This window comes from Urocitellus parryii, chromosome 2, assembly GCF_045843805.1.
Source record: "Urocitellus parryii isolate mUroPar1 chromosome 2, mUroPar1.hap1, whole genome shotgun sequence".
In the NCBI taxonomy this organism is placed as follows: domain Eukaryota; kingdom Metazoa; phylum Chordata; class Mammalia; order Rodentia; family Sciuridae; genus Urocitellus; species Urocitellus parryii.
The window spans coordinates 133,338,269-133,353,109 of NC_135532.1; the positions used below are offsets into that span (position 1 = coordinate 133,338,269).

Sequence of the window (14,841 nt, forward strand, 5' to 3'; positions counted from 1 at the left end):
AAGACATGTAAGTTTATAGCTTATTGTGAGATAAACCCACTATAGGTTTATCTCCTTAGACAGGCCCTGAATCCTTCCCCTTATTCCTATTCTGTCTGTCTAATTTGTCTCTGGAGTCTTTTTAATATACTATTTCAACTCTCAAATTCCTCTATTGCTTTCAACTCAACTAAAAATATCTGAGCTATGAATTGTCTCAACTTACTCCCCACCCACAAGAATTCTTCTTATCTCAGCGACACAGGTTCCCACACATTCAAGCTTTATCTTTAAATCTTCTCCAGACAGCCACCTTCCATATCTCCTTGGGAATCTTAGACCTTTCTCATTTTATGTTCACTCTTTCTCTATATGTGAGCTTTTATGATATAATCATGTTTAGTTTTCACATTCTTTTTTTTTTTTTAAGTACCATGGATTGAACACTCAGGCACTGGACCACTGAGCCACATCCCCAGCCCCATTTTGTATTTTATTTAGAGACAGAGTCTCACTGAGTTGCTTAAGGCCCCACTGTTGCTGATGCTGGCTTTGAACTTAAGATCATCCTGCCTCAGCCTCCTGAGCCTCTGGTATTATAGGCATGCATCACCGTGCCGGGCAAGTTTTCACATTCTTAAAACAACTTAAAAATCAGTCCATTGCTCCACATGCTCCTTGGGTAGGTTACATCTCTCATTTTCCTTTCAAGGTAAATTTACGGCAGTGCCTCTACTTCCCTTTCCAGGCTAACCTCTGCTTGTGGAAGTTGACTTCGATCAGAAAGACTGTGTCCTGCAATCAGAGTTCACCCTTAATTGCAAGCATTAAAGTCAGCATTCAGTTACAGACATTGGTTTACTCTTTTAACAGAGGTCAAGCAATTATATCATATGCTCAACCACATAAGAAGTGCAAAGACAAACTGGTAATATGTGAAATTTCAAGGTTAAAAGTTACACTTGCTAGTTTTTGGATAGTGTGGTTAGTGTAACTTTTCAGGTCCAAGCTATCTTATTCCCAGGCTTGTTAAACTACAGTGTCAAGACCCATTTTTCAAGAAAAAGCCTCCTTGTTGGTTTGCATTGATAACATTAAAATTTATCTCTTCAAAGACTCTGACAAGTAAATTATTCCTCACTCTTAATGCTACTTCTAGAAATTCTGTAAACAGTTGCTTTCTGAAACCCTCCAGATCCCTGTTAATTAATTTAGTCTTATCATTTCTTAATCAGCAAGCCACTCCTTTTCTAATTCTTCATATTCTCCACGATTCCTTCTTCATCCTTCTTCTGTTCTTACACTTTAGGTAGCACCAGGCACTGATGGCTCCTCAATGTCTATCTTTGGTCATGAATTCTCCCCTGTGTTTTCCTCTAGCCAACAAATGTATTGCTCCAACTGGACTTGCCACCAGCCTTCACATGCAACACTTTCAAAATTGCATTCATCAACTTTACCTGGTGATGTGCTTTTTTCCTGATTTGGTGGCACTTTGATCCTTACAAAATGCTTTGTTTCTCACCTGCCATTGAGGTCTGCAAATTTTACTCCTTCCTCCTTCCCTTTCTTTAATTTCTCCTCTTTGTATTTACTACTGCTGGTTTGGTTCTGCACTTTCCATTTCTCATCTGGATTATCTCAAGTTATAACTTTCTAATGGATGGCCTCTAGTCTTTTCCTTCAAACCTGACACTAAACCAGTGGTTTTCAAACATTTTTTTTAACTAAAATTCATGGAAAGAAATATATTTATGCCAGAACTGTGCCTCCTCTCCTACACACATACACACAAACCACTCCATTTCTTTATTTTATTTATTTTCTCCATCCCTCCTTTCACATCTTCCTTTCCTCCTTTGTCTTTTCTCTCTCCTGCCCTTTTCTGTTTATATTTGTATTTATAGACAGTTAGGAACAAAAATACATTATAAAAACAAAGCATTCGCATGGTAAAACTTATCTTTCAAGGTTCAACGAACTGATATTTTATTGTATTCTTATTTTATTCTAACCATCTATTCCATACATTCCATTCTGTTATGATTTCAATTAAACACAATGCTCATCACAATCACTTAAATTGAATTCATGACCTTGTAATGAGTCAGAAACCAGAGACTGAATACTATAATTTCTCTTTATATACACTGGAAGAATATAGCAAAATAAAAATTGGACTTCATCATGTCCTATAATGAATGATCCTTTCAGAAGGTCTCCTATTGCCCACTGGATAATGTCCAAAAAACTTGACAAGGCATGCATGGTCCCTGGAAACCCTCCAGAGTTTCCAGCTTCATTTCTCCCTGTTCATTCTTCTGTGCTCTTACTATCTTAGCAACATGCAACTCCTTCCTATTTTACCCAGTTGTTTTCTCTTTCTGGTTTCTTCGTATCCTCATATCTCTGGCTTCTTCCTACTAAAATTAAACCCTGGATCTTGGCAAATAAAACGTCTATCATAAACAGTATACAGTTGTACCTCAGAATTCTTGGGGATTGGTTTGAGGACCCCTGATGATAACTCAAGTTTTTTTCATAAAATAACATACTTTTCACATATACACATCTTTATGCATACCTAAAATCTTCTCTACATTACTTATAATTACTTAGAATGTAAATGCTATATAAATAGTTTTATACTGTATTGTATAGGGAATATAAAGGTACATGTTCAATACAGGTACATTTTATTTTCTGAAAATTTCTGATCTGTGGTTTATTGACTCTCTGGATGTGGATCCATGGTTATGGAGGGCAGACTGTAATTACATTACAGATATACTTGAAGAAAAGATAAAGAGCTATAACTCTGAGGTTGAAATCTTGAATTTCCCTGGTAATAACCAGGATGATGTTTGATAAAGTAGCAACTACTCAATAAATATTTTTGTGTTCTTTGCTGATCCCCAGTTAATCCCTTTTATCACATCAAGAATTCATCTCTTTTCTTCAACACTAGTTCCTGCATCCTCTTTCTATTTCTTAAGACCCTTCAGAGTCTGGCTCTATCTACCTTATTTCATAAAAATGCCTTTTTCTGTCTCCCAGCTGTCCTTCTATTTCGTGCTACTTTCCTCAAGTTCTCCATCCTGCTAGTAGTGTTTCTCCCACTCACATATTGTGGTAGTCAGCTTTTTGTTGCTGTGACCCAAATATCTGATGAGAACAACTCGAAGGAAGAAAAGTTTATTTTGGCTCATGGTTAGCACACTCCATTGCTCTGGATCTGAAGTAAGACAGAGCATCATGGCAGAAGGGTGTGCAGAAGGAAGGCTGCTCAGTCCATGGCAACTGGGAAGCAGAGAGGATAAGGAGACAGGGATAAAACGTAATCCCAGAGGGCACACTCCCAGTGACCTACTTCCTTCAGCCACTCCCTGCTGATCTACTGTTACCACTCAGGAGATCATTCAGATTGTTAATCCATCAAATGGATAAATCCACTGATTAGGTTACAGTTCTCATAATCTAACTATTTCACCTGTGAATATTCCTGCATTGTCTAACATATCAACTTTTTTTGGGGGGGGCACACCTCATATCCAAACCATAACACATATCAAACTTATATTTTATCCTTTCTCCCCATCCCACTTTTCCATTTAGCTATTTATCTTTTAAGGTCCAGTTCAAAATCTTCTCATCCTCTCATAAGTACCTGATGTATTTTTATCTATTTATCTTTAATAGAGACAATAATAGTTGCCAACTTACTGGGTTGTTTTCCAGATTGGATTAGATGAGTTCATACTGATAAAGTATGTGCCATGTAGTTTGTGCTTACAAATGTATATTATCAACTCCACTAAACTTTCTAATCCTAAGCCTTTGTTCTATACAGTCATCCTACAACACAGAACATTTGATAGATTTCTAACTTTGCCTTATGGTTATAATACTCTATTGAGAGCTTGATTTTAAATTCCTTGAGGTTCAAATGTCTGCCATATAATGTTCTCTTACTCCCAGATCATCTGAAAAGTTGATAGAAAGTAGTTACTTGCAGTGAGAAAGTAGTCACTTAATAATTTGTGGTTGATTTATTTGTCTAACTTATCCCACAAAAATCAATGATCAAAAATTATTCATAGATTAGTAGTATAATCACCATCATCATTATCATTAATCAAAACAAATGATCTAGAAGTTATTTGTTTCTAGATATAAAATGTAATTTAGTAGTGGCATTCCGATATGTGTGAATCCAATATTCTAGATATGCACAACAATGCATAAAAAATAAAGAAGCCACATTGAGACAGTACAACTGGAATATCTGTTTCCCTTTTTTATGAACCCCTACCAAACTGCATCATTCTTAGGTAGAAGCAAAATCTTATTTTGGTGAATGTCAATGAGGCAACAGAAGAGTTAAACAGATAACCAGAAGCTTTCCTCTAACTTTCTTCTAGATAAGCTGAATCAAAAGAGAAAACTTAAGCTTACTCTGTGTTACATTTCTGTGAGCAAAGTAAAGTGAAGCTCATATATTTATCATTCATTTTTGTGAGGTCTTTCACTCATGGGATGAATTTAATATTTCCAAGACACAGACTATCCATTGGCTAGGGTTTATTATCAATATATTTCTTGGTGTTAATAGCTGAAAGGAGTCATTAAGTAAATTAATTTGCTTTTTAAATTAATATGAGAAGATTATTTTAAGTGTAAATTTCCAATGAGTACATTTTTAGGACAATGATGTCTACATTTTTTCTGTATGCTTTTAATAGTTTTTAAATTCATACTTTTTTTTTAAATTGACACATAGCAATTTTCCATATTTATGGAGTACATTGGCATTTCAATATGTGTATACATTATGTAAGGATAAGATGAGGGTAAATGACATATCTATTACCTGGATTATTTTTAATAGCTTTAGAATGCTCATACATTACTTCTATGAATTCTCTTTAAAATTTACATATGGGTTCACTCCTATTATAGGTAATTTTAAAGGAGAAGAAAGTGATTGACATCTTTACTAGTATTTCTCAACTTGCAACTACTCAGTAATTGACCTGAGAACTTAAGAATACCATTCTCCCAGGTATGGTCATTGCCTGGATTGTAGACAATTGCATCAGACTATCCGGGGAGTAAGTTGTGGCATTCATTTACATGCAATAGCTCCCCAGGAGATTATAATTATATTAAGAAATGTAAGGTTTGTGATTTTTTCATATGAAATGTGATTCTTCTTTCATTTATAAAGTGATACAAAATTCTCCTACTCACCCCCTCCCACAGTCTACCACCATCATAGTAATGGGGAAATTCTATTCTTCCTGATTCAGTCAGTGTCCACCTGGAAACCCTCACTGACCCTTCCCTCTCACTCCTCCTCCCTCTGGATTCTCCCCTATCTCACCCAGAATCTCTTCCATTACACAGGCACCTTAAACTAATAGGATTTTCCCTTCTTGCCCTGTTGAGTAAAAGGTCGATTTTCTAAGCCTCCTGAGGCTTAGTATGAGGAGTCAGAAGAGTCAGAGTCAGGTGGGTATGTGGCAGAGCCAGGACCACCTAGACAGAAATAGGGGCCACCAAACTGAGGTATCCTTTACATCTCCCATCACTGTTTAATAATATTCAGCTAAAAAAGATTTTGTTCCTTTAACCAATAATTAACTTGCCCCTGAGTATCTTAAATCTTTTAATCTTTTTGATTCCACTGGGGATGGGATGATGATCACTGGAAGTAATTAAATTACACTGAAATATGTAGGCAGTCTCTCTAAATGTCCACTTAAAGGTCACATTTTAGAAGAAAATCTTTTAAAATATAGACAATAGCACACTGAACTAAAAATAAAATACATAACCTAAAAATGCAAATAAATCTTTGGAACTCAGGCAGCAGGACCCTAATTCTTTGTCTCTAAATTGGGACTCTTTGAGGGGAAGGGAGCATGCTATTTTGTAATTGCATTTGTAGCATCTAGCACTGTGTCAGCTAGTGAATGGTAGTGGTATTAACATATTTTTTTTCTATGATCACAGGTTTTAATTTTATACTTAATCAGTGTTTAATTATAGGAACATATCTAATTTTATTTTTAAGGTTAAGAGAGCCATTCATTCTGTATTTTCCTACCTCGTAATTTTGCTAAAAATTTTTCACATATCTTTTATCAGTAAATACTTATTACTTATGGTGTCCCTACATGGAAAAAGATGGCAACAATTAAATTAAAGATCAAAATGTCTAATTATGAGTATAGACAGAGTTCAACAGTCAGTTTATACCTGGCAACTAAGTAAAAATGAGACTATTTGTAGCATAATAATTTATACATGAAAGTGAACGCTTATATTTTTGTCAGAAGCGGTTAATAGTTTAAAATAATGTTTGATTTGGATCACTGTCTCTAAAAAGGAATTAAGTAAAAAAAATGCACTATTTTGGCACTTGTTTGATTGAATTTTAACTACCATTAAAAGAATAATAAAAAATTAATGTTAATCAAAGAAGAAAAAGACTATGGATTTAAAAATGTTAACGAACATTATAGGGTTATAGGCATGTGCCACCATACCTGGTTTGCCACATTTTTAATAAGCACAGTTTTTGATATTTGTGTGAAAGCCTCTTATAATTAGGCATCTTTTTTTTTTTCTATTTAGCTGTCTTCTAAAGAGGTTAAGAAAGTTACTCAAAGTCACAGAGCAATTAGGCACAAAAAACGGCAATAATCTGATTCCAAATTCAGAATTTTGTTCATCACAGCTCTGAACCTATGTGGCTACCTAGGAACTGGATACATAGAATTGTTTCCTGCTAACTTGCTAGAGGGACAATGCTGGTATTGGAGAACCAACTAATAGTTTGGCTTAAGTACTTGCTACATGAAATGGTCCCTGGTCCACCAACATGAACAATATTGGGAACTTATTTAAAATGAGATATCTGGTGTCTCACCACAGATCTAATATGTTAGGATCTGCATTTTTTTTTAAAAAAATTCCTATACAAATTTTATTCATCTAAAGTATGAAAGACAATAGTATAAAGAATTCCAGATGTGAAATTAAGGCACCTGAATTTAATCTTGTCCCTGTTACAGACAAGTTGTCACACTTTAAGTAAGTCATTTAACTTTTTAAGAGCATCAGTTTCTTCCTCTGTAAAATGGGGTTAATATCTATTTTAGAGACTTATTACAATAATTACACGAATAGAAATACCTGGAATCCTGCAGGAGTTTAAGAATGCAATCTGAATTCATATGCAAATTGACAGATGTGTGTGATAAGACAGATCAGAATTTGGTGAACTCTCAATTTCCTGATTTTCTTGCACAAAGAAATACCTGTGTTAGAATCTATTTGAATTAAGCTTTCTGGGATATACACATTTTTATGCCCTAGAGATTTGCTGTAGAATTATTCTCAGCACAGCAATTAGAGGTGAGGCTGCCCTATAATGAGATATCTTTGCTACTTCATTAAATAAACCCCCTTGAATGGGCTCCAAAATGGACCTGCCTCATACCAAATTCCATTAGACTGGAAGTAATCTTATAAGTAGGCCCTGGTGCGGGTTCAATTGTCCTGGATACCTAATGTTTACCATAAAGGGAATGTGTTCTAGAACAATGATTCCCAAAAGCTGGTTCTTAGACCAATGTTTTACGGATCCAAGGAAAAAAATAAAGACAACTTAGGAAGCTTTCTATAAAATTAAAACATAATCTATTTTTAAAAATATTCTTCATTCTGAGAGGATGACCTTTCCTCTCTCCCTCTCCCCCACTTTTTAAACTTTCTATTATCTAACTGTGTATCTATCTATCTACATTGATGAGTTATTGCTCCACAATTTATAATGCAATGGTAGTAATAGATGAAATTTTTTGTAATGTTTCTGCACGATACAAATACAATGTCCACCAATTCCCCATCCCCACTTTAAAAAAAAAGTCTTATGGATCCAAAAATTGTGCACCATTGCTATTAAAAACCTTGCTCAAAAAGAAATAAATTATTTCCTACAAAAGAATTGGGCACAGGAAGTATTAAAGGCCAAACTACAAAGTGTTAATTGGAGAGTAAATGTATTCATCAGTGTTTTAAAAAACATTTTTAATTGTAGATGAACACAATATCTTTATTTTATTTTTATTTATTTTTATGTGGTGCTGAGGATTGAACCCAGTGCCTCACACATACCAGGCAAGAGCTCTACCACTGAGCCACAAGCCCAGCCCCATTAATGAGTTTTTTTTGCCACTATAACAAAATACCTGAAATAAGGAACTTATAAAGGGAAGAAGTTGTTTTGGCTCACAATTTTGGAGACTCCAGACCATGATCCATGGGCTCCATTGTTTTGGGCCTTTGGTGAGGTGGCATACCATGGTGGGAGCACATGGAAGAGCAAAACTATCTACATCACAACGCAAGGAGCACAAGAGAAAGAGGAAGGGCCAAGGGTCAGGGTTGCACAAACTCCCTTCAGGGCATTCCTCCTACTAGGATCTACTTCTCAAAGGTTCCATTCCCTCCCAATAGTGCCACCTGGGGATGAAATCTTCAACATATGGGCCTCTGGGGGACATTCAACACCTAAACTATAACAGTAAATTTGTTCAGTGTAGGCATCTTACAGAGCACAGGGCTCTGTAAACTACAATGTGCACAAGGACCACATGGAATCTGGTTTGGCACCGTTTGGATTGCTGTATTTTCAGTCAACATACACTTAGAGTAGCAAAGGCATAATGGTTAAGCTGGTAACCCAGACCACCTGGGCTCAGATGCAGGCTCCATCACTTCTAGCTGTGGACCCTTGAGCAAGTTCCTTACCCTGTCAATGCCTTGATTTTTCTCATTAGTAACAAAATAAGAAAAATCTCATGTCATATATTCGGTGTGAAAATAAAATGAAATAATGAATGTAAATATTTCCAGAGTGTACAACACATAACCTGACACACAGAAAGGAGCCCACATTATTGTGAATTATGCTTTAGCTTTACAGAACAGTGACTGGAACAACAAGATATTAAAAAATAGATTAGCACCCGAAGGAGTTCATTCTTGTGTGATCAAATGATGAGAATTTAAAGTTCTGGTTGGTAAGGGATAAGTCCTGTTCTGTTTTCTTTGGTTCAATGGGATTTTTTGAAGCTGTGAAATTTGAAGGGTACATATAAACCTGTTATAATTCAAAAGGGCAGCTTTTTAATTACTAAAATCCCGTGATTAAGGCTGACGTGACGGTAATGGTTAGGTTGCAGGCCACAAACTTAGAAGAGCCTTTAATTAATTTCTTTGAGTATTTTTCATATTAGTGATAAGAAACATCTGATTACTATGTTCTTGGACCTTTACAACTTCCTAGAAATCTTTACTAATTATTATTATCCTCCTCATGAAAGTGTACCTGGAGTTTTTATTCATTACTATTTCCCCACTTTTTATTGATAGCTAAGCAATTTATATAATAGTGGTACATACTGCCTGATAAGCAAATACAACTACATGAGGCTAACTTTTTATTTTTATTTATAGAATCCTTGCTATTTTTATAGTAAATAATTTTGTATAACTATATTTTAAAAAATTATAGTGAAATATCTGGGCATGAAAATAATATGAATTTTTTAAATCTTCAATTTAGACCTTTTACCCAGGTTGATTTCTGTTATTAATATTATATGTAAAGAGCACAAAGAAGCTAATATATTAACAGAATATTCCTAATGGGTTTATTAGATGCATATTACACATTGCAAATCATACCAATTAATATTTACAAATTTACAGGACCTCAACCTGATCTGTTTCATTTTTCTGGTCTTACCTTTATCTACAACTGATCCTCTGTACACTCCTATAACTGACTGTGTACCAACCATTTGGCGAGCATTTTATAGGCCTCACAATACCTCCCTACTAGTAAGTACTCCTTGGGAGAGATGCTACTTATCCTTGCAGATCTGTGTGGCCTCATGACTACATTCTGTTCAACAGGAAAAACTCAAAATAGTAGGTACAACTTTCATAAAGTGTGCTTTATACAGTGTACCCCTCTTCTTTTTCTTCTTCCTTTTGGGCTGGCTGGTGACACCAGTAGGAGCAGCCATTTTGGATCATGAGGTCAAAGTTACTTCTTAAGGAACAAAATATAATCTGGTGCTCTAAGGACCAAATTGTACCAGCCCTTGACTACCTGTAATTATGTAAAAGAGAAATAAACTTTTATCTTCCTTTAGACACTGTTATTTGGGTTTTCAGTCACTTGCAGCCAAATCTAATCCTTGTTTGTCCACCCACAAATACTTGCTGGTACATCTGTATGTTGGATATGATTGTTATCATTAGGCCTTGGCTCTCTCATCCATCCTGTCTTACTCAAAATGATGCTAGGGCATAAGAAAACGAGAGAGCTATATGAAGCCATCCTAGGAACACTGAGAAAGTAAAGAACTTAATTTCAAGAGAAGAAGGGTTAAAGAAGCTACAAATCTTTTCTATTCCCAGTAGCTTTGGTTTATTAAGAGACATTCTAGGTAAGATTTCAACGTTAACTCCCAAGATAATTAGACAAAAGCTAGGCCAGATGTCTAAGCTAAGTTTTGGTCTCAAAATAATTACCTTTGTTAATTACCAGTAATTAGTGTCAGCATCCAAAACTTTCCTAAAAACCTGGGGAGAGAGAAATGGGAAGGGAGGGAAGGAGAAGAAGGGAAGGGGAAAGAGAAGAAGAGAGAAAAGGGCGGGCAGACAGAGAGACAGAAAAACATATTCATTTTCTAGTACGATTACATATCGAGGTCATCAAATCTGGATTCAAATTTTTGTGATTATGAACACTGGTTTTTAGGGAAAACCACATATTTTCTTTCAATTAATACAGTATCTTTTGCGTCCAATAAAATTAATCTAAAGTTTTTCTAGCACTTTTTCTTATTTTTGTGCCTTCCTTTTTTTTGTTGCCAAAATGATTGCTTTTCTTGCTCTATAAAATTATCCTTAAATCCTACCCCTCATTGGAAAAATATTTTAATTGAAAATGGCCCTGACAGAAATGCTTGGGAATGTTTACAAAGTCTTTCTGTATTATTCAGCTTTTCATTGCTGGGACCAAAATACCTGACAAAAACAACTTAGAGGAAGAAAAGTTTATTTGGGGCTCACAGTATTTGAGGTCCATGAATAGCTGACTCCATTGCTTTGGGCCCAAGGTGAGGCAGAACATCATGGCAAAAGGGTGTGGGGGAGGAAAGTTGCTTAGCTCATGGTAGAGAAAAGCAGAGAGGGAGGAGAGGGAGGAGAGGGGAAGAGCCTTGAGATAGTCCAAGGCCATGCTCCAAGTGACCTTCTTTTACCCACACCCCACCTGCCTGCAGTTACCACCTAGTAGTCCACTCAAATTACTAACCATTGAATAGATTAATCCACGATGAGGTTAGAGCTCTCATCACTGCCCCAAAACCCCACCTATAACCTTCCTGGATTGGGGCTCATACTTTAAAAACATAAGCTTTTCAGGGGACAATTTTAGATCCAAACCATTACACATCTTTACTATCCTCTCCTTGGCCACAGGCTGTTGGACTGCAGCTCAAAGGACAGCACAAAGTGGTCTCAGAGCCCAAGGGATGGCCCAGACATTGTGGCACTTACAACAACATTTAGAAGTTTATATGGCACATAACACTTCTTTCCACTGACCCTTTATGAGAACAGAAATATTTATAGATATATCTTTTTGTGTGTTAGTCGGTCCCTTCATTTCTACTCAGGCCTTTTGTGTGTGTGTGTGCTTAGTTTTTTTAAAAATATTTAGAAGCAACATTGCCTGGTATTTCCCATAAATAATTTGTTGTAGATTTAGTCATTTTAACCTGCAAATAACATTGGGAAATAATACTTTACTTTTAAATCTCTATCCCAACATCTCATATTTGTTCCTGTCCTCTCTCATGTCCCTGTGGTAGATCAATTATTCCTCTATGCCATCTTTATTTACATGTTTACTGGCTTGAGTCCCTCACCACACTGTTAAAGGGAAGTAACCCTGCCTTAACTCATTTTTAAAATATCTCCAGTGCCCAGCAGGCATGTATAGAATGCATTGAAATGTATTTTTGTAATTAATGAAGCACTGGGTCACTAAAATTGCCAGGCCAATGGGACTTCTAGTTACATACTTTGGTCTTTTATAGGGTCAGTGAGTCATGAGATGGAACATCTTTTTTTCTTATGACTTATTTTGATTTTAGTGGTGATACTTAAGTTTATTTTAGTCCACAGGCTATTTTTTAATGCCAAGATGTTGACAAACTTACCTGCTTGCTGACAAAGTTAATTATTCAAAGCTCACCAGAATGGGAAAGAAGTGAAGTGTGATGATTAAATAAAATGATGCTATTTTGTTCTTAATAAATATGTACAGCTGGGTACAATGGTACATGGCTTCTGGCTTCTCAGGAGGCTGAGGCAGCCTCTATAATTTTATAGAGGCACAATTCAAAATAAAAAGTGCTGGGAATGTAGTTTTGTGGTAATGTGCTCACCTAGTATGTGTAAACTCCTGGGATCAATCCCTAGTACTGAAAAAACAAATCATGTACTAAGTGTCAGCCCATGGAAAGATGTTCATGTGGTTGTTTGCTCATGAAGACTACATACTATAATAATCTGTACACTCATGAATTGCCTATTTCTAGAAAATATTTATTCTACCCACCAACACTACACTGAAATTTTATGGCTTTTACAGGTGTACATATAAATTATGAAGGCAACTGCATTTTTATATATGTTGCCATTCACTGCAGGGTTCCTTAACAGAAAAAAAACATGAGGTATGCTTTTGGGTTATTTCTGTATGTCAAGTGCACACAGGCATATTAATATGAAGGCATATCTTATTTGCTTTATGTAAATTGGGAACTGCATAATCCTGATATTAAATATTTTCTCCCCATGCTCAGTGTTCATTACAGTATGATCAGAACCGCTCAATGTAATTGCAACTTTCCATTTCATAGCTTCTTGTCACCAATCTATATTTTCTTAAATCCCATACCTCAAGTGCTGTTCTGAACTGTCCCGCTGCCACGGCGTATTTCTTTTGTCTATAGCAAGAGCTGGCATCCTTTAAGGCTACCTGAAGCCATTTGTCAATCTGAGGCAGAAAGCTGAAATTAGGTACACTCAAAGGGTCTACTATTTCAGTAGCTTGGCATGCTGGCTGAATCCCAGTGGACATGAAGGACTCCACAAACTCATAGCTCACGTCCTCTTCATCAATGTAGACCAACTTCATCTCCACATCCATTATGTTCTTTAAGGGGATGTGAGGCAGAGGCATGGTGATTAACTGATTGTCAAGTTCGAGTATCTTTGCCTCTTTCTTTCCCACTGGCTTTTCTTCACCTTCTGCCTTCCGTTTAAAGGCCACTTTCTCTAAATCATTATTTTGTTTTTCTTTGATGCTCTTTGCCATTTTTATTCTTTCAGCTGTGATTTCTACTTGTTTCTCTCCGCAGCTTTTCTTCATCTCTGGTGGCACCTCCAGGCTGTTAGGTGAATTTGCTAAGGTGGACATTTTCTTGCTTGTGTTTATCTTTGGAACAAGCTGATCATGATAGATTCTCTTCACTGTATTCTCCAAATTTCTACCGCTTCCTGAATCCATTGATCTCACCCCAAACTCCTGTAAAGGTTAAAAAAAAGAAAAGGGGGGTGGTAATTAAAACAGTATTTTGAAATTCTAGTAGTTTAGACTATAGTCAATTTCATTTTTAACTTTGTTTTAGTCATCATAGGTATTTAGTCACTATAGGTATTTATTGCCTTACATTAAAAATTGTCTTTATTATCATCTCCTGACTGTTTTACTAAGGCAATGTATGTTTCATTTTTAAAACTCAACAAGAAGTGATTGAAAACACATCTAGAAATTGCCTTAAAAATAATCTTCAGCTGACCAACTTGAATGAATATTTTTATGAGATGCCCAAAGTCACTGAAGAGGAAAATCTCATACACAGTCACCAGGACAAAAAAAAAAAGATCCCCCCAAAATCTATTTCTATATTAATTTCCTCAGAAAGGCAGGTGGTCTAGAACTCATTACAAAATACACTGCTAACCTGCATAATAGACTTGGAAGTCTAAAGAAACCACAGCTGCTTCCTCTAAAAAGCTTCCAGAAGTGTGAGCACAATGTTTCCTCAATGTTTCTTCTATTAATAATGAAAACCTGAAGTTCAAACAGCTTTAAATACAACTAGTGTTCGTAACAGATTTCAAAGCAAAAGAACATGACCTTCAGCCTCACAGTGATATGGAGCTGTTTTCAGCTTGAGTCTACTGGATTAGCATGTTTGTAGCAATGGTTATCAATACCATATATTGTATTGTATGAAGATGAAGCAATTCTTAAGGCACTAACGCTGTATATAACTGTCTTTTGATTCAAAGTTTTCTGCATGCTAACCTTGCTTACAACTTTTTTCCAAAGTAATCATTATTAAGGTGTTTTTTGTTTTTTTTGTTTTTGTTTTTTAGTTCTAGGGATTAAACCCATGGTCTCTTGCATATGAGAGGAGCATAACAGTACCGAGCTACATCCCCAGCCCTTGTTTCTATTTGTTAAAATTGTTTCACCTATCCCGTTCTGTTGTAGAAATAATTTTGAGAGATAAATAAGGATAAGGACGGCATTTTGCAAGAGCTAGAGAGGGTGAGTTTATTAACAGACGTCACACTCATATTCATTAATGGGATATAGCCATTTAGATTGCTATTTCCTCACTAGAACTGTATTCACTATTCCTAACGTAGGGTACTTCCACGATGGCATATTGTTTAGGAGAGCTAAGAGTAGAC

At 35.8% G+C, this 14,841-nt stretch overlaps 1 protein-coding gene across 1 annotated transcript in view; it reads right to left on the reverse strand.

Annotated features, from left to right (window-relative positions):
- The window catches only part of Spata16 (spermatogenesis associated 16), a 222,618-nt gene extending 208,973 nt beyond the window's left edge, over positions 1-13,645 (reverse strand). Inside the window, exon 1 of the mRNA XM_026382944.2 lies at positions 13,034-13,645. Within this exon, the coding sequence (XP_026238729.2) occupies positions 13,034-13,645 (612 nt within the window). The remainder of the gene's footprint in view (positions 1-13,033) is intronic.
- Positions 13,646-14,841: the final 1,196 nt, after the last annotated feature.